The 21515-nt window shown below is 37.1% G+C and overlaps 1 protein-coding gene across 6 annotated transcripts in view; it reads right to left on the reverse strand.

The window, feature by feature from the left end:
* CBLB (Cbl proto-oncogene B) overlaps nucleotides 1-21515 on the reverse strand; it is a 136112-nt gene that overhangs the window by 33938 nt on the left and 80659 nt on the right. For all 6 annotated transcript variants that reach the window (XM_064467902.1, XM_064467870.1, XM_064467878.1 and 3 more), the window contains exons 5-10: nucleotides 21350-21506; nucleotides 16193-16314; nucleotides 13385-13522; nucleotides 11486-11573; nucleotides 8994-9125; nucleotides 4640-4843 (exon numbers count right to left, since the gene is read on the reverse strand). In XM_064467902.1, the coding sequence (XP_064323972.1) occupies nucleotides 4640-4843; nucleotides 8994-9125; nucleotides 11486-11573; nucleotides 13385-13522; nucleotides 16193-16314; nucleotides 21350-21506 (841 nt within the window). The remainder of the gene's footprint in view (nucleotides 1-4639; nucleotides 4844-8993; nucleotides 9126-11485; nucleotides 11574-13384; nucleotides 13523-16192; nucleotides 16315-21349; nucleotides 21507-21515) is intronic.

The following is a 21515-nucleotide window of genomic DNA, read 5'->3' on the forward strand; positions in this document are numbered from 1 at the left end:
AGCACGCAAATGGGCTCTGCTGCAACACACACAGACCTGTGCAATGAAGATGTAATTAAGGAAAAGAACACAGTCTCCTTTGTAACAACACGGACTTCATCTGGTTGGCATGAATGCTGCCAAGGGAAAAGCAGCTACGACTTACTTTGCAATTGTACTGCAGAGCAGACCACACTTGTGTTATTGTATCGAATGTATTTATTACTGAGACATACTGGTATCGGTTTGACCCTAGCGGCTGTAAAGTCAAGAATAAGACTGCTTCTGACATTGATTACAATTTCTAGTGAAGGTTTTTCTGATGGAAATATTAGCAGTCGGGCTATTGAATTGAGAGTTTTAGCTTCAAACACCTTTCTGCCAGACAGGCACATAAGAAAAGCATACTCAACACGAATCCTAACATGTGCCTGACTGAGGAGTGTTACCCTGATTGTTAATGTCCTGCTGGAGCAAACTCAGTAATATATAAATTGTATAATGAGACATCTAAGAAGGTCCAAGCAGACCTACACGAGAAGTGGACTTTTAATTTCCAAGTAGTTCCCTGAAGTTTCTTTATTTATAATCCGAGTAACTCACATATTTGTTATTTCTTGTTAGGATAAATCGAGACCTAGACAGATTAGCATAATCTGGAATTAAAAGTTTGTATGAGAATATGAAGTTACATCACTTAACACTGCTGGCTGTAAACATTTTTTACATAGACAGGATTGTTCTTTATTTAATCTTTCCTTTGCTGGCCCAAGAAAATGCTTGTGAAGGAGGGAGAGGTTGTTAAGGCTGTGAGAGTCAGTACCTCACTGCCCAAGGGAATCAGTAGAATACATTTTTACTAAGGGAGGCACACTGTCTCCCAGCATTTATGCCTCTTTCAAATACTAATAACTAAGCAGCTAAGGACTCTCTTGTTGCATGGCATGATTTTAATAAATTCCCACAAACCAGGCATACCATTAAGAAGTAAGTGACATGCATGTACGAGTTAAGAATGTGCAGCTGAAGGGAATACCTGGATACATACCTGAAATTTTTTTTTTGTATATTCCCGTATTTTATATGATGAGATAAACACATTATTACTATGTAATACATGCCTTTTTTTCACTACCAGAAAAAGTCAAATTATTAATATGGGAATGAGGGCAAGGAGTCAAAAGTGTAGTGTCCTCCCATATTTTGAGAGCCAATGTCTTTTGTCATGATTTGTTAACTTTGACCTAATGCTTCTGCTGGAACAACCCAAATAATGATAAAAAGTGGCTTTCAGGTTTGACAATTTCCTATAATCATTTTAAAGTAACAGTATGAATCAGTCAGTTTTTGGTCAGACAGCCAGGCAATTAATACCAGAGAAGACGGTAACTCTCCAGATAAGGTAACTTCATCCAGTTTTAGACGAAAACATTTTTAGACAATGTTAATTTGCTTTAAGCTATCAAAAACCTTAGAGCCTCCTATACTGCTAGGGCCTTCCTCTATGTTTTCATGTAATATTATTTAGATCAAACAATTATCTTAGCACTTATGAATTCAAAATTATTTGCTCTTAATAAGAACTCCTGCACTATGCATCTTCCTTATTTTCTTTCACTCTTTTTAAAAGAGGTGTATCAAGTTATGTCTTTTACAAGGTAAAGTGACAGATAGCCCTTAATTCATTGGGACGATGGAATATTAAACATTATGGAATAATAAGCATAGTCTACTAGAGACCCAAATGCCCTCTTTCAAAGTGAAAAAAAGCCATTTTTAGGGCCTGTTATCTGCACATTTGTTTAATGCGCATTTCATAACGTTGTGCTTGATTAGCACGAACGGTATAGAGCTGAGAAAAGGAACTCTTCAGGCAATAACTGCATTAGCTAATCTAATACCACAGGGCTGGAAATTTCTCAGCGATGAGACAAATAACAGAGGTTTTAACACCACTTTTCATCTTTCTTTCATAAAGAAATATCTGAAGACAACTTGGAAATTAAAAAAAAAAAAGCTGCTTGATGAGGCAGATAAACAGACTAATTGCAGTGGATTTCTCTGAAGCCTCTGTTACAGCTGATTTGCTGCTGCTGCTGACTCATACACAACACCTAGCAAGAAAGATTCATTTTTCTTAAAGTGTATCCATTTACTCATTCCATTAAAGAATGAGTAAGTAGCTTTGTGATTTTTCTTTTCCTTAAAGCAATTAAGTCTGAGGTCCCTCAGGGACTTAATTCAGATACCTCTTACGTTTTATAAGTACGCTTCAGAGACAGAGTGATAAACTGCAGAATTGGTATTTTTCTGATATCCCTCTTATATTCATAATTCATACAGGTACAGCAGGTGATAAAAAAATTATATCTTCTTTACACTTTGACGACAATTCCAAGAAGTGTTTTTTGGCTTTTCATTTTGTCCGGAAAAGCTCACTTAAAAACCAACCCAGACCCTCTTAATCAGTGATGAACCTGATTCTGTGTGATTCTAAACTGTGTTTACTGCAACTACTCTTTGCATTATGAATATATTCCAAGTCCCAAAGATAGTGAAAACTGGTAGTAACAGCTTATAAACATTTTAACAGTGCCCCTTCCACAAAGCTTTCAGGACAATAAGGATTGATTTGAATGTTTCTGCAACACACCGTGAAGCCCTACCGTCACTTTCATCAGGACTTCATGTCCGTGGAACTCTCGTCTTCTAGCAAGTTTAACATCCCAGCTCACTACTAGCCAGATATGCCACAAGAAGATTTTCTCAGTAATACCACATGGTCTAGCCAGGCGATTTGAGACAAAAGCAGCCCATTTGATTTTCAAGGATTAACAGCTTTATGTTGAGAAAGCATATGACAATCCTTGCAATAAAATAAGCATTGAATCATTTGTTCATTGGGATTACAAAGTAACAGTATCAGCGGGTTGACTGCAAGAACTAAATTATTGTCTTTGTCATCTAACGTCCATTGTTTCAACAAATCAAATGACTACAACACAGCCGTTATGCAGTACCAGGTTCATATTAATAAGAAACAAAAGGAAAATTCAGAGAGAGTAAAATCCTACATAATATCATAGAGGTAAAAAGCATTTCTTCTAGCAGACTCTGATGAAACACTGTTTAGCAGGAAAAGGAAACAGACAAAGCTGATGAAGGCATTAATAACAAAAAGTGTATATAAAGAATGATATACTCCACACAGGTGGTGTGGTTAAGAGCATCACTGGACAACCATTGATAACAGTTTTCAGAAGAAAACAGCAGCTGAAAATCACCAAATGATCTGATAATTCAACATTTTCAAGTAAGGGCTTCAAGAGGCTAACAAAGAGCAGAAAACACTGTTCTTAAACTTCAGAGATAATTCAGGGAAAGAAAGTAGGTTTTTTTCACTGAATAATGAAATTAAGGACAAAAAAATAGCAAGCAGCAAAGCACCCAAGCACTTGGTAGATACCAAAACCAAGACTTCTTATAGTAAAACCTATTGCTCCTTCTTTTGATAAAACCATAATGCATTTTTGCCTTATCATGGAAGTGATAGTGTTATAAAGGCACGTCAATTCAAGGCTATCTCACAGAGGTCAGGCTGCAGACTGCAGTTTAGGTCCAGGCAGGAAGGATAAACTGTTCCCAAGAGCAGGCCATGTTGTATTACATACACAACACAAGAATGATTCATACGACTTAAAGAGGTTAGGAAGGATATCAGAAGTATGTATATTAACTGACAGATACTCTGATATGAGGGTGAAACACTTTTTTTTAAAACAAGTACAACGATAAGGAAATGGAAGAGTAAGATGTTACAGAATTAATTACATGGCAACTATTCAATCTAGATGACCTTAGTAAAAGGTAAAATATAGAAAATGCACTGTAAGTTTCAGTGTGGCATGGCCTATAGCAATATCTATTGCAGGCTAAAATATAGTAGTGAAAACTAGCAACGTAAAATTAACTCTTGTTAATGACAGTGCTTATTTATCGGTGATAGATTGTGACTAAATAAAGATCCCAGAATTTAACATAGAGCACTTTCTGGACAAAAAAACACATCTCAAAACAAAAAGTCACTGTGAATAATCTCAGATACACTTTTCCTGTTAAAAGTACCTAATACTAAAAAATACAGGAAAAAAAAACATAGACAACTCACATGAAACATGATTAAAAGGTACTTGTGTGCAATATGAATTGGGTTCCAAGTCACCTTCACAAAGCAATAATATTTATAACCTCTTCAGAAACTCAAGTTTAATCATATAATATTCTGTGCATGTGTATACACACATGTGCAGAAAGCTAACGTATTCTGCATATATGAAATTTTTTGTTCCTTACAAATAACATTTCTGGGCATGGTCTGTACAGCGTATTTTGGATAAGAGACTCAGCTGGTGCACACTCATGCTTCCTCCGTTATAAACAGAGTTAACTCAGTTCATATCAGGAATTTGGTTTTTTTGCTCCTATTCAACTTTGGTATTATTGCTGCAATATTGATGCATTTTATTTTTTCAACCCAAGAACTGTTCAGTGAGTTGCTGAAACCTAGAGCATGAAGTGCAACCTCTTATTGTCGAAAGTTACAGGCAGCTTCATTTACAAATGTATAGCTTTATCTGTCTTACAGCATTTGAAAATTTACCTTTCGGACTGAAGCCAAACGATTCATCATTAAAGACTCTTCCCTATCGTCATCATCATCCAAGTCCAACATGGGCATACTAAAGCTATCAATAATACTGCAGCACCTGGAATTTTCATCCCTTGGATCAAAGGGATCCACAATGATTGGTTCAGTTCCTTTGATTTCACAGCGGCAGAAAGGACAGCCTTGGCCATCAGATTCCTACAGCAAGACAAAAAAGTAACATAAATTTTTTAAAAATAAAAAATTGAAGTAATTTTAAAAGTAGGTCTTACATCCTTCTATACAAAAATGCCCTTAACAGGTCTTGAAGAGCTTGTAAAGAAGCACTGGAATAAACAGGAAGCAGACTCACAGATAATTAACTGTACTAAATGGTAAAAGGACTGCACTTTTAAAGCTGTCTCTCCAAAAGATTAGGCTTCACTTAAAATAACTAAACAAAATGCAACCATTATCTCTACAAAGCACCAAAATTGTAACTGTCTTAGTGTTACAGCTCAGGAAGTAACACCTTCCCTTTTAGGATTACAATTTTCCTATTTCTTCAGAGGTAAGAAGGCGAGGTGTGTAGACAGAGATAATTAATTTTATTATGTATCTTTTATAAAGTATTTATTTTTCTTTTTAAGTTAGTAAATGCAGATGAGCTCTAGGGCATGCAGCTCTTATTCTGTGAAGAAGGTATATACAGTCCATCATGGCTGCAACACTACCATCATTCAGCAATATGCATACAGAACACGTAAGGCTACAAACCTTTTTGACAAGTTTAAGTAATAAACCTGGACTTCACTACATTTTCAAGTAAATTATGTAAAACAAGGAACTATTTTTATATGTTATAAGAAACAAGAATTACTTTAATTTTAATTTATAAGTGGTATAATATGTTAAATGATTTTCAAGCAGCTATATTTCCATTCCTTCTAATCATTTTGGAAATTTTTTTTTCCTCATCAGAAATAATCAAAAAGCCTTTAAAGTAGATTTCAGACTACTGAAGAACAAAAATATCAGAGGGAAGTCTTTCAAGCACTTATAAAGAATTTTTTCCATCAAGGCACAATGTAGATTTGAATTTAAAAAAACCAACCACCAACCAAATAAATAAAAAAACCCAACCAAACCAAAACAAAAAACACACCCAGAAGAGCCTGGAAGCTTTGAAAGATCAAGATAATCCAATCTGAATTCAGAAATCACGTTGTGTCATGTTTGCAGTCAGGTAGACAGAAAGCTAAGATGACACAAACACCAAAATTAATGCTAAACAACCTACCTATCCTGAAATATCATCAAGCAAGCACAGCTTTTTGATTTCTCCAATGTAAGGACAGCTTTAATTTTTTTCTAGCATTATTTTTATCCTGACACTTGCCAGTCTTACTAAACTGACAATTTTACAGTTTCTGGAAGAACTGTATTCCAAGGCCAGATAACTATGAATGATGTCGCCTGACAACAGTCAGATCTATTTGCATGGTTAGTACTGGATTTTCATTTTGTAAGGAAAGATATATGTCATCTACTTTTAGCAGCCTTGCATCCTAATTACAAAGGACTAGTCAACATCACTTACTAGCTCAAAGAGTGCCTCCAAATTTTATGGACCTACTGAAGTAATCACTGTCAAGTGAACAGAAGTCCTCCCTTACTCATACAATTCTTTACAGTTCCATTTTCTAAAAACCGCTTTACAGATAAGGCACAGAGCTTTTAATTTTCAAGGCTTTCATGTATCTGTGTTGTCAAACGGTTCTGTACTAGCAGTTCTCTTCTTGTCTTTTCAAAAGCACTAAGTTCACTAAAATATACTGGGTAACAATCACAGCAGCAGAGACTTTGTATTCAAAAGCATCAGTACAACTGAGAAATTAAAAACGAGATCTCAGATGTCTATATGAATACACACATTTGTCCAAGCCCACAGAAAGCTTATTTAGAACACAGAGAGAAGCTATTGTGAACCTTACAATGCAGCATATATGCCCATATGCTTTTAGAATCAAGAACAGACATATAGTTTTTAGACAAGAATAGGTTTCTGTGGAAGAAAATGACATTTTACTCCTATTGCATAATACAAAAAGGAAACAGTTAAACTAAGTCTTATTTGAGAGACTGATCTCTATGAAGGTGAACAACTCTGAATCATCTTCAGTATTCTATGCAGATCTGATGTTGCTTACACAAATTTTTTCTGCTTAGCGAAAACATCTGTATTGGACCTCTTGAGGCATGTCTAATGAGCTGTTATGCTGCCAGTGAAACACTAGCCCATCAGAAACTCGCAACAGCCGATGCTCTTACAGTTTAATATTTCTTCATTGTCTCACTAATTAGACAAAAGTTAAATTTGTAATGAAGTCCGAAAAGCACCTGGCCAATTACAGCTTGTTGCAATGTTCTGATGAAGCTTGATGTTTTCAAACACATCAGTTATCTGAGCCTAAAACACTTTGTTGTCCTCTTCCTGAATGCCTAGCCATTGGCCAAAGTACTGAGGACCTCAGCTTCTCAAGTCTCCAGAATAGGAGCACATTGCTGGCACATAGTATAGCACATGCTACAAAACACCTGGCAATCAAAAGTACAAAGATTTCAGTCCTTTTGCTTAGTCCTTTCAGCTAAGCCAAAAAGAGGAGAAGAGGAGAAGAGGAGAAGAGGAGAAGAGGAGAAGAGGAGAAGAGGAGAAGAGGAGAAGAGGAGAAGAGGAGAAGAGGAGAAGAGGAGAAGAGGAGAAGAGGAGAAGAGGAGAAGAGGAGAAGAGGAGAAGAGGAGAAGAGGAGAAGAGGAGAAGAGGAGAAGAGGAGAAGAGGAGAAGAGGAGAAGAGGAGAAGAGGAGAAGAGGAGAAGAGGAGAAGAGGAGAAGAGGAGAAGAGGAGAAGAGGAGAAGAGGAGAAGAGAAGAGAAAAAAAGCTACAGACCTCAGAATTTCAGAACTTTTAAAGTCAAAGATTAACATAGTCAGACCTCTGTGTTTGTCATTCAGAATGAAACTGGTAAGAACAGAGAAAGGGTACTCCTGAAATGAGAAATGTTGTTCCAGCTCAGCAGCTGCTTAGTAGTGAAATAGATATGCATATTTGGGTATGTCTAAAATGGAATTTTCTCAGAATTTCTAATCTGTTTGCAGTTTGAAAGACTTACATTTGGAGCATAAAACTCAAATTTCAGAAAGAACACAAAATCGGAAACTGAGAATACTCCTCTTTCAGCAAGCTTTATTGCTAATGGAAGAAAAACTCACATGATACTTCTGATACGTTGTGTTGGCTTGCCAATGGTGACTTCTTAATTAGGAATGAAAAACTATAGTACTTTAAGTCATACCTTAAAGTACCTTTCATGAGAATGAAAACTCATTAACTGAGATTAACTCATTTAAAACAAGGTCATAACTGGACTAGAGTCAAGGATTCTTTTTATTCTTCTCCCTTCATTTGTTACCAAAGACTGGAGCCTAACTGTGGAACAGAGTCCTGCCTGAGAATGGGGTGACTCTTCTCTCCCCAAAAATACAGATACGAAAGAAGAAGAGGCAGGGAGAAGGAGGCAGAACTGATTCAGTTTGAAAAGCACCTATTAGGGGAAAGTCTGAAGTTGTAAAGATGACTTTTATTTTAATTTTTAAGACAAATGAATGTTAACTGTGCTGAACTAAAGGTACCAGTCCTTCCTTTTCCCACAGTCTGGTATCTCCATGAACAAAATACACCAACATGGGTCACCAGGAAGCCTCTGTGTTTTTTGGGATATTCTGTAAATGACATTGAGAGATCAGCGTTTCCCCTCCACTCAATCTCTTACCCCAACAACAGTCTCAAGCTAGGTGGTTCAGTGCTTTAGATACTGTTAACCTGAAACACAAGAATCCGAAGCTTATTTTTCCACAGGCTATTTCATTTCATGACTTGTACTACTGACTGAATCCTCTCACCAAAGACATCCTGTCTCCTTATAAAACGTTGTCTAGTCAGTTATCCATTCTGGGCTGCTACCTGTCCTCTTCCTGCCTTTTAAATGCATCATGAAGTGACCTGAGTGGCTGAATTGGCACCAAATGCCCAGCTTTCACTGTCTGAGTAGATACTGCACTCAGGAAACAGTTTCCACTTAGAAGCAGTCAGCAAATGGCCTTAGCAAGCCTACAAGTCCAGACTTTAATGACTCCTGGAACTTTATATTTCACAGAGTTTGGTCCACAAAATGAAAGTTTATTGTTTTAAATATATATGTCCTTGAACCCTCTTACCAAATACCTGGAAAGTACACGTATACCTCATTGTAAACAGGGATGTAACAGAGAAATCCATCCTCTTCTTCACTAACTGAACTATGACAGTACCTGCCACGCTGTAAGACAAGAAGTGCACATAAGGTGTCCACAAGGCTCTATCTTCACATCCTTGTCATTCTCTGCACAGATTTTACACAGCTGAAAAGTGGAACCCATTTCACAGTACAATTCATACTGCTCCTGTAACAAAAGAAAGTCAAGTGATTATTTCTTTACTATGATTTTTGCACAAAGAATATACTTAAGCAACAGTTGTGAGAAGCATTTTCTGAGTCTCTTTTTCCAACACAGTCTACTTATTAGTCAAGGAAACTATTGGCACTGATCTACTTAAAACCACACCAAGATTACTGAAACAGCTTACTTTTTTTGCTTCTTCAAACCTATGATATACTACAATACATGCTACAAAAAAGGTTTAAAATATCTGTGCCTATTAGGTTTTCTGCAGACTTCGCACATGTAACTACTATGCAAGGCATACATCCTGCTTTTCCTTGGTTGCAGTTAAGAGGAAGATAACGAACTCATGGCTATAGGTGAGAAATTAAGTGATGAATGGGAACAAAACCCAGACTTCAGTTTTCTAGGAATAGGCTTAGTACTAATAAAAGTTGTTGGATTGAAAACTGACCAGAAAGAGGGCTTTCTACCTACAGCAAGGATTTAGTATAGCAGTATCATTAACTGAAGTAAACAACCCTTGTGAAGGAAGTATGGCAAGAATACCCGCCAGGATAACGTGGCAACAGCTATGCACAGATCATTCGGTACTTTGTATCCTACAAATAGTCCTTACAAGACTGACAGAAAGGTATAAGAACACCCTTAGGAGGAATAAATAATAGATGACATTTGAGTCCAGTTTTCTAGAATTAGGTATTTTGGGGGAACTGGCAATCAAATGCATTTGTGTAGAAAGCAAGCTTTTTTAGCCTTGAAAAACCAAATTTTGAAAGCTTAAAATAAGTAGAATCCAGGTCATGGGAAAATAAGTAGTTACCGCTGAGTAAATGGAGGGGAGATGAGGCTAAGAAAAAGAGAAAATAAGAGAGACAGCTCATATCTGCAGCTGTAGTATGTACTAAAGATGCTTATGGTGGAGCTCTCGCAAAGAATCCATCTGCAGCAATCTAGCCCTGCAGCCACTTTTACACCATCTTTTCACAGTTTAAGCAACTCTAGTGACAGCTTTAAACTACTGCAGTTCTATATTATTTAAGGCAGCATTCATATAGTTCAGACTGTTGAATTACTATCAGAATTATCTAATGGTGTCCTCATAACTACAAGTTCAGAAGCAACTGGATTCATTCAGTGAATTCAAAATACGGCATGAATGTCTTGTGTAGAACAAGGTAATCACTGAAAATGTCTGAACTGCTTTCCCTTTCCTTGAGGAAAAGTGAGGCTATGGGGCTAGAAAATTGTATATGCAACACAAATATCTGGTACCTCTGCATTACTCTCTCACTACTATTTTAAGACTGGAGAGAAAAGAGGGAAGTCAGATAAGTGGAAGTACTCAGACTTTCTTCAGGTAATTGTTTTTAGGAATTATTTTACTTAGGAAACAGATATATTCATAATGGTATTCCTGATAATACCATAGGTGGTAATGAATACTTATTTTCTAAAATATTTCTGGAAGTGGAATACACATAGAACACTCAGAATTAGAGAGGATTCAGCAGGTCATCCAGTCTGCTCTGAAGAAATGGAAGACCATCTGAAACAGTATAGCTTGTATTTAGTCTGATGTCTTTCCTTGAACATATGCTCAAATTTTCCAGATACTTTTGTCAGGAAAAATGTTCTACACAGTATACCTTAACCTTCTAGTGTTAATTTCAGCAGCATTTTTAATCAAGCACTTGTCTTGTGGTGGCTACTTCCCATTACTTGAGTATCAAACATCTGCACATTGGTTTATCACATCACCCCTTAACAAGACTGCAAGCACATGTAGATATTTTCACTTTCTCTGCCAAGCGACTCCCTTTAAGCACTTAATAACTTCTGCTGCTTTTCCCTGATCTCTCCTTTAATTTGCACAATAGACAAAGGAGAACGGAAAGAGACTCTGGAACTGGTATCTTTGTGATATATGGACTATACTTTTCCTCCTGGACCTGTCAAAAAACTGTAGCATTCTTATTCAGGCTTCAAAACTATCATTCGATCTTGATTTTATTTCTGTATACCCAAATGCTCCTAGCAAGAAAACACCAAGCTACATAAACCTGTACCAGAAAAAATATCAGAAATATCAGAAAAATCTTTAATAACCATTAACACATTTCTCACTTGGAAGAGGTTTAAAATAAAGAAAACTTTCCAAGCCATGCTAACTGCATCACCATCACCTCTGGAGTTTAAAGGATTATTATCCTGTTCTTCATTTAAGCCCTTCTATCAGCAACATATTTGCACTCTTATGAATTTACTTCTCACATTTTAATAAAAGCATATTATCACTGTTAGATGAGATACTAAGAAAAGTGAAGATTACAAAATAACTGGCAAACTCTGCATCATACCTGTGTGACTTTTATGTGATCGTGTGGTGTGGGTTCACATAGTCCTGTCAAATCAGGATTATAACTTCGTCCGTCTGGGAACAGATAGCTGCAGCACAAGAAGATTGTTATAAATATGCACATTTCTTTAGCTTTATTAGCTAAATAATACCTATGAAATTTCAAAGGGGTAGAACAAGTTACAGTACACATTAGCTAAAATGCATCATCTTCCCTCAGCCCCCTCTCTTACTTTTTGCGTGCAACTGAATCGCTGCATATGCATTTTGACACATTTGTGTGTACCTGTATTATGATATATATAATATTACACATGTGTATATCTCTGTGTATTATGACATAAATCTACATATATTTATGACAAGCATTACACTGAGAATCCAAGATGCAGACTGGACCTTAAGCAAGAACCAATTCAATCCTGTGGGAAATAAATAATAGGTTAAATTATATTACAGAGAGTCTAAGTTGTTCTATATTCAGATTTATGTTACCTCTAACTTGGAAAAAGTTTCTTTAAAGTCATGTTAAGTCACACTGTCAGAAAGCTATATTTACACAGGGTGGAAAAACTTCACCCTGCAATAAATATTCTCATCTCTAGTTGTTGTTTGCTCAGTTTGAGTCAAGTAGAAACACCACCATTGTAAGTATGTTTTTATTACAGGTATGAAATCATTATATTTGGAAAAAAAATTTCTGGACTTCGCAGGACTGAGAAAAATTGAAAGATTGTAAAGGGTTTCTTAGTCTTTTTGTGAGGATTGATCAATTCCTCCCCCCCCCCCTTTTGTTTTCTTTCATTATGATCACATGAATATAGACACATAGAATCATAGAATTATTTAGGTTGGAACAGACCTTTAAAATCATCAAGTCCAACCATTAACCTAGCACTGCCAAGTCCATCACTAAACCATATCCTCAAGCACCACATCTACACATCTTTTAAATACCTCCAGGGATAGTGACTCCAGCACTTCCCTGGGCAGCCTGTTCCAGTGCTTGACAACCCTTTCAGTGAAGAAATTTTTCCTAATATCCAATCTAAGCCTCCCCTGGCACAACTTGAGGCCATTCCCTCTCGTCCTATCACTAGTAACTTGGGAGAAGAGTCCGACCCCCACCTTGCTACAACCTCCTTTCAGGTAGTTGTAGAGAGCGATAAGGTCTCCCCTCAGCCTCCTCTTCTCCAGGCTAAACCACCCCAGTTCCCTCAGTCACTCTTCATAAGACTTGTGCTCTAGACCCTTCACCAGCTTGGTTCCCCTTCTTTGGACATGTTCTAGCACCTCAACATCGTTCTTGAAGTGAGGGACCCAAAACTGAACACTGCTTTTTGTGTCAAGGTTCCCAGTAAAAAGATTCTGACACCAGAAATGTATCTGCTACTTCAGCCCACCTCGTAAATATGTACTATTACTCCCTATAAACTTAGATCCTCTTATAATTATTAATCTTTTCAGTAAACTATTAGAACCTAGAAAATGTTCTGGCTGCATAATACATAAAAAAGCAATTACGTAGCTTTCAAATCATTGTCCAGAGCTAGACACATGAGTAACTGACAGTAGTAATTGTTCAATAAGCTTTTAAATGCATTTGGAAGTCCTGGCAGGTGCAGGGGGTAAGGAAGGAAGGAATCAATGTGACAGCTGCCCAATTTTATCTTCTTCTGGAATTTATCTGCTATGAGATACGGCTTTGGTTAACAGAATTACCTGGAAACAAGCGTTTTCCAAATGAATAAAAGGGATGGTCCTTAAACTCCAAAGGAATGCTAAACACTCTATCCAGAATCTCTGTATTAAAGATCTTTAATAACTACCCATAGAAGCATTAGAAGAACAAGGAAATCAGGGTTTCATACATACGGTGACTATAGGAATTTGTACTTACAATCCTTCCCGGCTGCCATCAATCAAAGCTTGAAACAGAGGCTTATTGTGAGGTATGGTCTGTAATATGTTCCCGTCGCCAGTCACATATCCAATGGCCCACTGTCCCAGGCGAGTGCAACTCAGTCTGAAAATGTAGCTTGATAAAAACAGGATGAATAAAATGTCAGTGTTAATCAGAGTTCAGCAAAACAAGTGAATAGAGCAGGGATGGCCTCTGGTTAAGACATTAAATTAGGTCTCTGAAGATTTGGGTCAGATTCCCAATTCTGCCACGTGTTTTTTGTATCTCCATAAATAAACCTGCATCTTTTGCGCTGTCAGTTCCTCATGGGCAGAAATAAGATAACAGTAGCACCCTACCCCCAACTTTTCATTTGCTTGCTTTTTAGTTCTCAAAGTGAAAGCTGCACATTCACTGCGAATAGTCCTATTGTGTACATTTAGACATGCCCATAAACCTTTTAGAAGAACAGCGTATTATATTCTCAAATCTCCATAACTACAACATACACCTTTTGTGCATACACACATATTCAGATGCAACAGAAATGTGGGATATAACACACTACAGGACTACTCTCCGAGCTTCTCCTGCAAAAAGGAGAGTGAGTCTTTATTTAGTGGAAACACATCCTCCTGAACAGAAGGAAATATGGTTTGTGATGGTAAGCCCAAGATCACCTCTCAAAAGTAAGTATCAGTCAACAGTCAGCCTAAGTCGGTTGATTACCATCGTGCCTAGTCTCAAGAGTTAGTAATGAGCTGCATGTATTTTTCTGATTTAGAGGCTTGGACAAGCATTGTGGTCAAATTTTGAACTGGTATCCAGTGGAAAATTCATCAGAGACATTTCACACTGAAAGGCAAATGACGAATAATGAAAACTGCTCTACTAGCAATGCTAATTTTGTGTGTACCAGAGGAGGTGAACAGAAGAAATATCACTTCTACTTCAGAAAATACCAGATAATACCAAGCCAACTGGACTTAAATTTAAATACTTTTGTGTGTTACAGGTGATAGCTGGGAGCATACATAATGTAGACAAAGAGCACAGTAGGAGAAAAAGGAAGATTATGGGCAACAATATTGGGCATGTTTAGTTCTTACTAAAAACTCTAGTTCCTTTAATGTCAGACACCATCTCATATGCAAAAAACTCATTCAGAAACGCATCCCACAGTGAAATACCACAAACTCAATTTTTTATTATAGAGCAGCTTTTCTTAATTATACATCAATATTTTATTTCCTTCCAAACCATTTAAAATGAGAAATCTTAGCCTCCCTGAAGTCTGGCAAAGCTCTAACAACCTTCAATAGGGCCAACATTACATTGAAGTAGTAACTATTCATTTGAACAGAATCTTGTCATTTCCAGGATGTTTTACACAGATTAAAGAAGCAATTTCACTTCATATCTCCTCTTCCACATTCCAGCATTTCACCTAAGCAATTCAGAAAGTCATTTCCTGATACGCAATAGAAAGTTATCTTGAAACTAACTCTATTTACAAGGAACATAAAGGCAACTTTGGGTAATTTCTCGATTACTTTTATAATCACAGAATCAGAATCATTAATAGCAAAAACACTAAGTATAGCAACCACTCTCAAAATCAACCTAGTTATCCGATTCCTGTAGTAGTGTTCATGAGTACCAAGGTAAAAATCAATGTTGTTATACTGGAAACACAAGATTCTTGTATACAGGCACTTGACCAGTCATACTTTACAAGATACAGTATATTGTTTGCTAAAAATCAAAATAAACCAAATACAGAATATGGGTGTAACTGTTGCTAGACTTCTCTAACAAGTTTCAAAATGATGCTTTTTTAACTATGTATACATGCCACCCTGCAGCAAAGGCAGACAGCTAAACATTAGGGAAAAAAGCTTCATAACTGAAAGGTAAAAGTAGCAACACAGAAGTTAACTAATATAGGAGTAAATCCATTAATGAATTTTTATTCCTCCAATCTGAGTGAAGAAAACAATAGGACAACAGAAGTTGCCAGAAGAACGGCACAGTACTGTTTAAATGGTAAAATGTTCAGTTTGAATAATTCAGTATGTATAGCACTACATAGAAATTATTTAAAAACCTCTACACATCATTATATTTAATCTGACAGATTCCTTTTCTAGATGCAGAGTTTGTGATATAGAATCGTTACTGGCAAAGACGAAAAAAATATATGAACATGGAAGGAACACATAAATTATGAATTTAATCAGTGTTTAAGTGTATTACCATGAAAGATGTTCAGATGACTTTTACTCTCCTGTTAAGCAACAATTCAATGCAAATTTTGAAAAGCAAATTATATTTTCAAATCTGCTTTTCAGGAATGCGTTGCTTGTTGTCCTGAATACAGAAGAAAGGAAAAGCAACATAATTTCTGTTTTTCTTCTGCTCATTTGCAGTTTAGACTTTCATGTGCTAATATCTGTTTGTTTCATACCACTGTAGAAGAATTATGGCGTAAATAACAAATCATGGTTACAAAATTCCTATGTCTTAAAATTTAAAAGGTCAGCATTTCTGAACGCATTTTTGGAGTTCTGAGCTTTAGTATTAAACTATTTTTAAAAGTACAAAATAAATAAAATTACAAGTATGAAAAAACCCTACTATTTCTCTGATTCACTGTTAGGAAAAAAAAAAAGCCCAAAACTCACTCCTTCAATATTGCAGTGGGTGTAAGTATCACGCAATATAGAAGTATGAACCTAGAATAATTATGTAGCTTCTGAGACAGCAAGTTTATTTGGAAAGCAATAAATCATCAAAACCTCTCACCTCCCAGGCTTAGTGCTGTATTTTTGCAATCTTGCTTTCACTTCATCGTATGTCAGGAACGCCATATATCCAGGATGGGTCACAGCTAAGAAGTTCCAATTCCTTAAGATTGAACCCCATGGCTAAAAAGAGAAGACAAATTAAACAGATGCAGCCAGGTAGTTACATATTTCTAATAAAACTCAATACAATTTGTCGGAAACACCTACAGTGTTTTAGCTTCACCTAAAAATTATGCACTTTTGGTTAAGGTTTAAACAGTACAAAAGGCTGTCCTGAATACCCAGCTTTGCTACAAGGGTTCCTTTAAAAGAATTATTCCAAGCACATCAAGTGTAAATTTTTGGATAAAGACTTTGAACACCATGAATTTAAGGGGTCTCCTATTAAACTACATAAAATATTAAACATGATGTTTAGTTAGAACCTGGAGAGTATGGCTCCACAATGGTTTAATAAAAACAAAATTAAGCCTATTTTGAGAGGTCCTGAGGCACTTTCATAGTTAATGATAAGTAACACTAACAAATGAAGCCTAATAAAACCACTAATTTGAGCTCTTGTTCCTTTTCTTAAGCTCTACTTCTTGATTTCTTCAGTTACCGTAACAGCATTACAGCCTGCCGTGGTTTAACCCAAGCCGGCAACTAAGCACCACACAGCCGCTCGGTGGGACAGTTCCTCCACAGCAGAAGAGGTTTTTTTCGGAAAGAGAAGAAAATATTATTTCCTCCCTGTCTTGGTTGTAAAGAAACTGTCCCGGGAGGTCCAGACAAGCAGTTATCCAAAGATCCATACGACGTCCAGTGCACACAACCCATGTGCCAGAACCCCAGCCGGCAAACTCAGCCCCACGCAGCCACTCGCTCCCTCCCCCCCCGGTGGGATGGGGGACGGAATCAGAAAGGTAAAAGTAAGAAAACTTGTCGGTTGAGATAAAGACAGTTTAACAGGGAAAGCAAAAGCCAGGCACACAAGTAAAGCAAAACAGGGAATTCATTCAACAGTTCCCACGGCAGGCAGGTGTTCAGCCATCTCCAGAAAAACAGGGCTCCATCACACGTAACGGTTACTTGGGAAGACAAAATGCCATCACTCTGAACATCCCCCACTTCCCTCTTCTTCCCCCAGCTTTATATTCTGATATATGGTGTAGGATATCCCTTTGCTCAGTTGGGGTCAGCTGTCCGGGCTGTGTCCCCTCCCAACTCCTGGTGCACCCCCAGCCTGCTCGCTGGTGGGGTGGGGTGAGAGGCAGAACAGGCCTTGGCTCTGTGTAAGCGCTGCTCAGCAGCAACGAAAACATTCCTGTGTTATCAACACTGTTTCCAGCACAAATCCAAAACACAGCCCTACACTAGCTACTATGAAGAAAATAAACTCTATCCCAACCAAAACCAGTGGACAGCCAGAAAATAAAATAAATATTGACAGCACTTCATCACAGTCTTTGCTGACCAGAATAGCAAATCCTTCAAAAAACTCAGTGAAACGTGCCTGATATGCTATCACTTCAAAGAATACAGAACAGTCCTTTACTGTAAATGAAGGATGATTTTTAAGTAGTGGATTAATACAAATATGTTGTGTCCATTGCCAGCATTTGGAGAGACAAGAAACTGCCTCTCAATGGTTTGGAAATTTTTTAATGCATTTGTCAAAGGATCAAGGCAGGTGAAGTTAAGCAACCCAAGAGAAGAGACTTGTGTTCTTGTGTGCCCTGCAGATTCCCTTTAAAAGGACTTCTAAGGGATAGTAAGGCAGAGATAAAATGCCTGTGTGACATATCTGAGCAGAGTATCCTAACAGTTCTGCTTGAGATTATGATACATTTCCCAGGCAAACACTAACCACTACTTAAACATGGATGACCACCTGTTTTATTTCAAAATTAATACCTCTTCAAATCAGACATATGAAAGTAAGGTTTCAGCACAGAGGCCATAAGAAATCCCAAGTGTTCAAATTTGTACAAAAGAAAGTGAGGGGGGTGGGAAAAAATCACAGTCCTAGATGCAACACTGCATCTTGGCAGCTCCTCTCTGCACCCTCAAAGATGGATGCCATGAGGGTTCATCACATGAAAAATTTTAGTTGCCCTAACTAGAGAGAAAAGGGAGTTGGCTCTTCCCCTTTCACCACACCAACACTGGCACTTCCTTCACAAAAAAACCAATGTTCCTTCTCTTGTTACTCAAGTGCATGCATATAAAAGCAAAAAAACATGATCAAACACTTAGTACTTTGACGTTTTGTTGGACCGTGGTAATATAAAGGCTTGCGACAGTACATTATAAAAGAAATTCAAGTAGCGTGCAAATTCCTTGGTTAATCACAACCATCAAGCTTCTAAATTGACAGTAGACAATATCTTCCTCAAATGCTTAGACGCTGTAGAGAGTATCACACACTACTGCTATTCCTAGAAAATGATGTGACAGTACGACTGAAAAATCAAAGGGCATGAACTCATAGCTTGCCTTATGCACACAAACAGAGTATTACAAAAGCAGAAACGTCAAATGGGAAGAGATTTGTACACCTTCTCTTCTATGGAAAAAATTTTACATAAAAGAACAATTTAACTGAACATTTTAAGAGTGACAAGAATGACTTTCCTTTCCTTCAAAGCAACTACATATTCTGCCATGCTAACTTCATCTCTGGTCAGAGAGCACAGCACTTAAAGCTGTGCATTCATACAGCAGGGAGGCAGGGGGAGCAACTTCATTTCTACAGGATCTCCACAAAAAGTAGCCTTGCTTTCTTCTGTGAATAATCATTATAAATGTAGCTTTTCTGAAACACAACCCACAGTTGGCAAAACAGTACTTTGATTTCTTAAACAATTGGGATTTTCTCTCCATGGGTGTATGCACACATAGTTATAGAAGCTGTTTAAAAACTAGAGATGTGAAACATAACCTCTGGGAGAGGTTCCCAGACCAAGTTCGGTGCCAGTTCACTGCAACAGTTACGCAGCTATTGCACCAGCTGGTAATCGGTTTGGCAAAAATTCTCTCTGCTTCATTGTTAAATTAAAAGTTAAACCTAACCAGTCTTCTCTCCTTAGATGTATCAGTACTGCTGATCCCCTTTTCCTAGCAAAAGGCACTGTAATGAACCAAACCAGAAATGGCCTCACAAAGAAACTAATGCAAACAGATACTCATTGGCTTACAGAACAAGGAAAATAAATCGCATTTGAGGCTTCTGGCCTGAAGTTTAATACAATCTATAGGAAACCACATAGGGTCAGAACAAACTGTTACTTCTCAGACCACTGACTTCTCATTTAAGTTTATATTTGATGTACAGATTAAAACAAAACAAAAACACCCAAACCCCTGTTATTTTTCACAAGCAGAACGATTGTGGGGGGTGGGAAATCCTACAGAAAGGAACCTTAAACAAACGCATTTCACGGTGATGTATATTGCAGTCAACAGGCCTCAGACATTTTGCAGTCAAGTCTGAGATAAAGATTTGGGCTCGTTTACTAACCTGAACACCATATTAGTTTGCCAAATACTGGATAAAAGGGAGAAACCTTGACAGAGTAGAAAATGATTCCAAGGCAGCAACGTTCGGACAGGAGTGCTTGGTCACATCGAGGTCCACATAAAGGGCAATGCTTAAGGGGATTTTGCTAAAGCAGCATAAAGTACAATGATCTATATTCTCTAGTTTATTATTTCAAAGAGAACCCCAAAGTTTTGTTGAAACCTCCATAACCTGTGTGTATTTTAATAAGTGACCAATGTTTGTGGTTAAATTAAACAGAGATTACTTACACCATAACATTTTCAACTTTGATACAGTTTTGACTCAGAATGGAGAAGAGATGATGACCAAAATCAAAACTCTGTAAACTAAAACCATTAATCATCTCCTGCCAAATCTTAATATCAACTTCATAATGGCACCCTTTCCCATAACAGTGAAACTAAGAAAGCTAAACAGAGATTATCACAGAATAACATGGAAGATGGAACAAACATAGGCCTGGGCTTTGACATAAAATTGGTATTTTGAACGTATCTCCAACAGGCTAAAGAATAATCACAGAATAATTTAGGCTGGAAAAGACCTTTAAGATCGTCGAGTCCAACTGTTAACCTATCACTGCCAAGTCCCCCACTAAACCATGTCCCTAAGAGATTGGTAACACTTTCAGTGGAGAAATTTTTTCTAATATCCAATCTCAACCTCCTCCAGTGCGACTTGAGGCTGTGTGACAGCTTATCACTGTAGAGGGTAAGAAAGGAAACAATCAAATAAATGGTTGTATAACTCAGATTCCTATATACAAAATACCAGGGCATAGTTTAGGAGGCATGGTTTAGGAGACATGGTGTGTTGGGTTGACAGTTGGACTTGATGATCCTAGAAGACTTTTCCAACCTTAATGATACTATGATTCTATGATAAGAAATATTCAAAGTGACAAATTTTAAACTGATCAATACATCTAATATGGATGCAAACCAGCACAGCCTTCTATATTGACTGAAATACTTCAAGTTCGTTCTGTAGAAGGGACACAAGGTTAACAGAAGCATGCAGCATACATACAAGCTTATCTCTGATAAATATTACCTATCAACAATAACACAGTTAATGCGATTCCCAAAGATAGCTCCTTATTGTAAATAAACAGCACAGCATTAATGACAAGAATAAGTTAATAAAGAAAAGAGTCGGGCCTACATTTAGCCTAAAAAAAAAAGTCATATGCAACTTTACTTATGTGTTCGTAGAAACACTTCATATAAGTATGTATAGATATAAAAGCACAATGAAACCACAAGTAAAACTTTGGTAAGTACCTGAAAGTCTACATATCTAGGAATGCATTTAACAATAGTGAAAAATAAGTAAGCAGCAAACACAAAAATATTGTAGTCATACTAAATATGTGCAGCAATGAAGAAGGTGTTGCTGGATGTTTTCAGTTTTTCAGATGTAGGTGTTGATGTCCTGAATATCTCTGAAGGACTAGAAAAACTGCACAATTTATTTTTTAATTCTAGTGTTTCAGTTACTTCAGTTTTTTTTAAAAAATAACAACAAACCCCTTCATTGACCCATAGATACTTGCCTCAGGGCACTAAGCTTCTCAAATTCATACAAATATCTAAAATTTTCAAACCTTACCTGAAATAATCTAGTGAAGATATCAAATTCAAATATTGAAATGTAGTCATTGCAGGTCAAGTCAATAGTAGATTTAAGAGCCATTGCTTCCAAACCAGAGCTTATCTGATGAACTTCATGAAGGCACTGCCTGAACATTTTCCATGGCACTATAGTTCTGTGAAAG

The sequence above is a fragment of the Phalacrocorax carbo genome, chromosome 1 (genome assembly GCF_963921805.1).
Source record: "Phalacrocorax carbo chromosome 1, bPhaCar2.1, whole genome shotgun sequence".
Classification (NCBI taxonomy): Eukaryota; Metazoa; Chordata; class Aves; order Suliformes; family Phalacrocoracidae; genus Phalacrocorax; species Phalacrocorax carbo.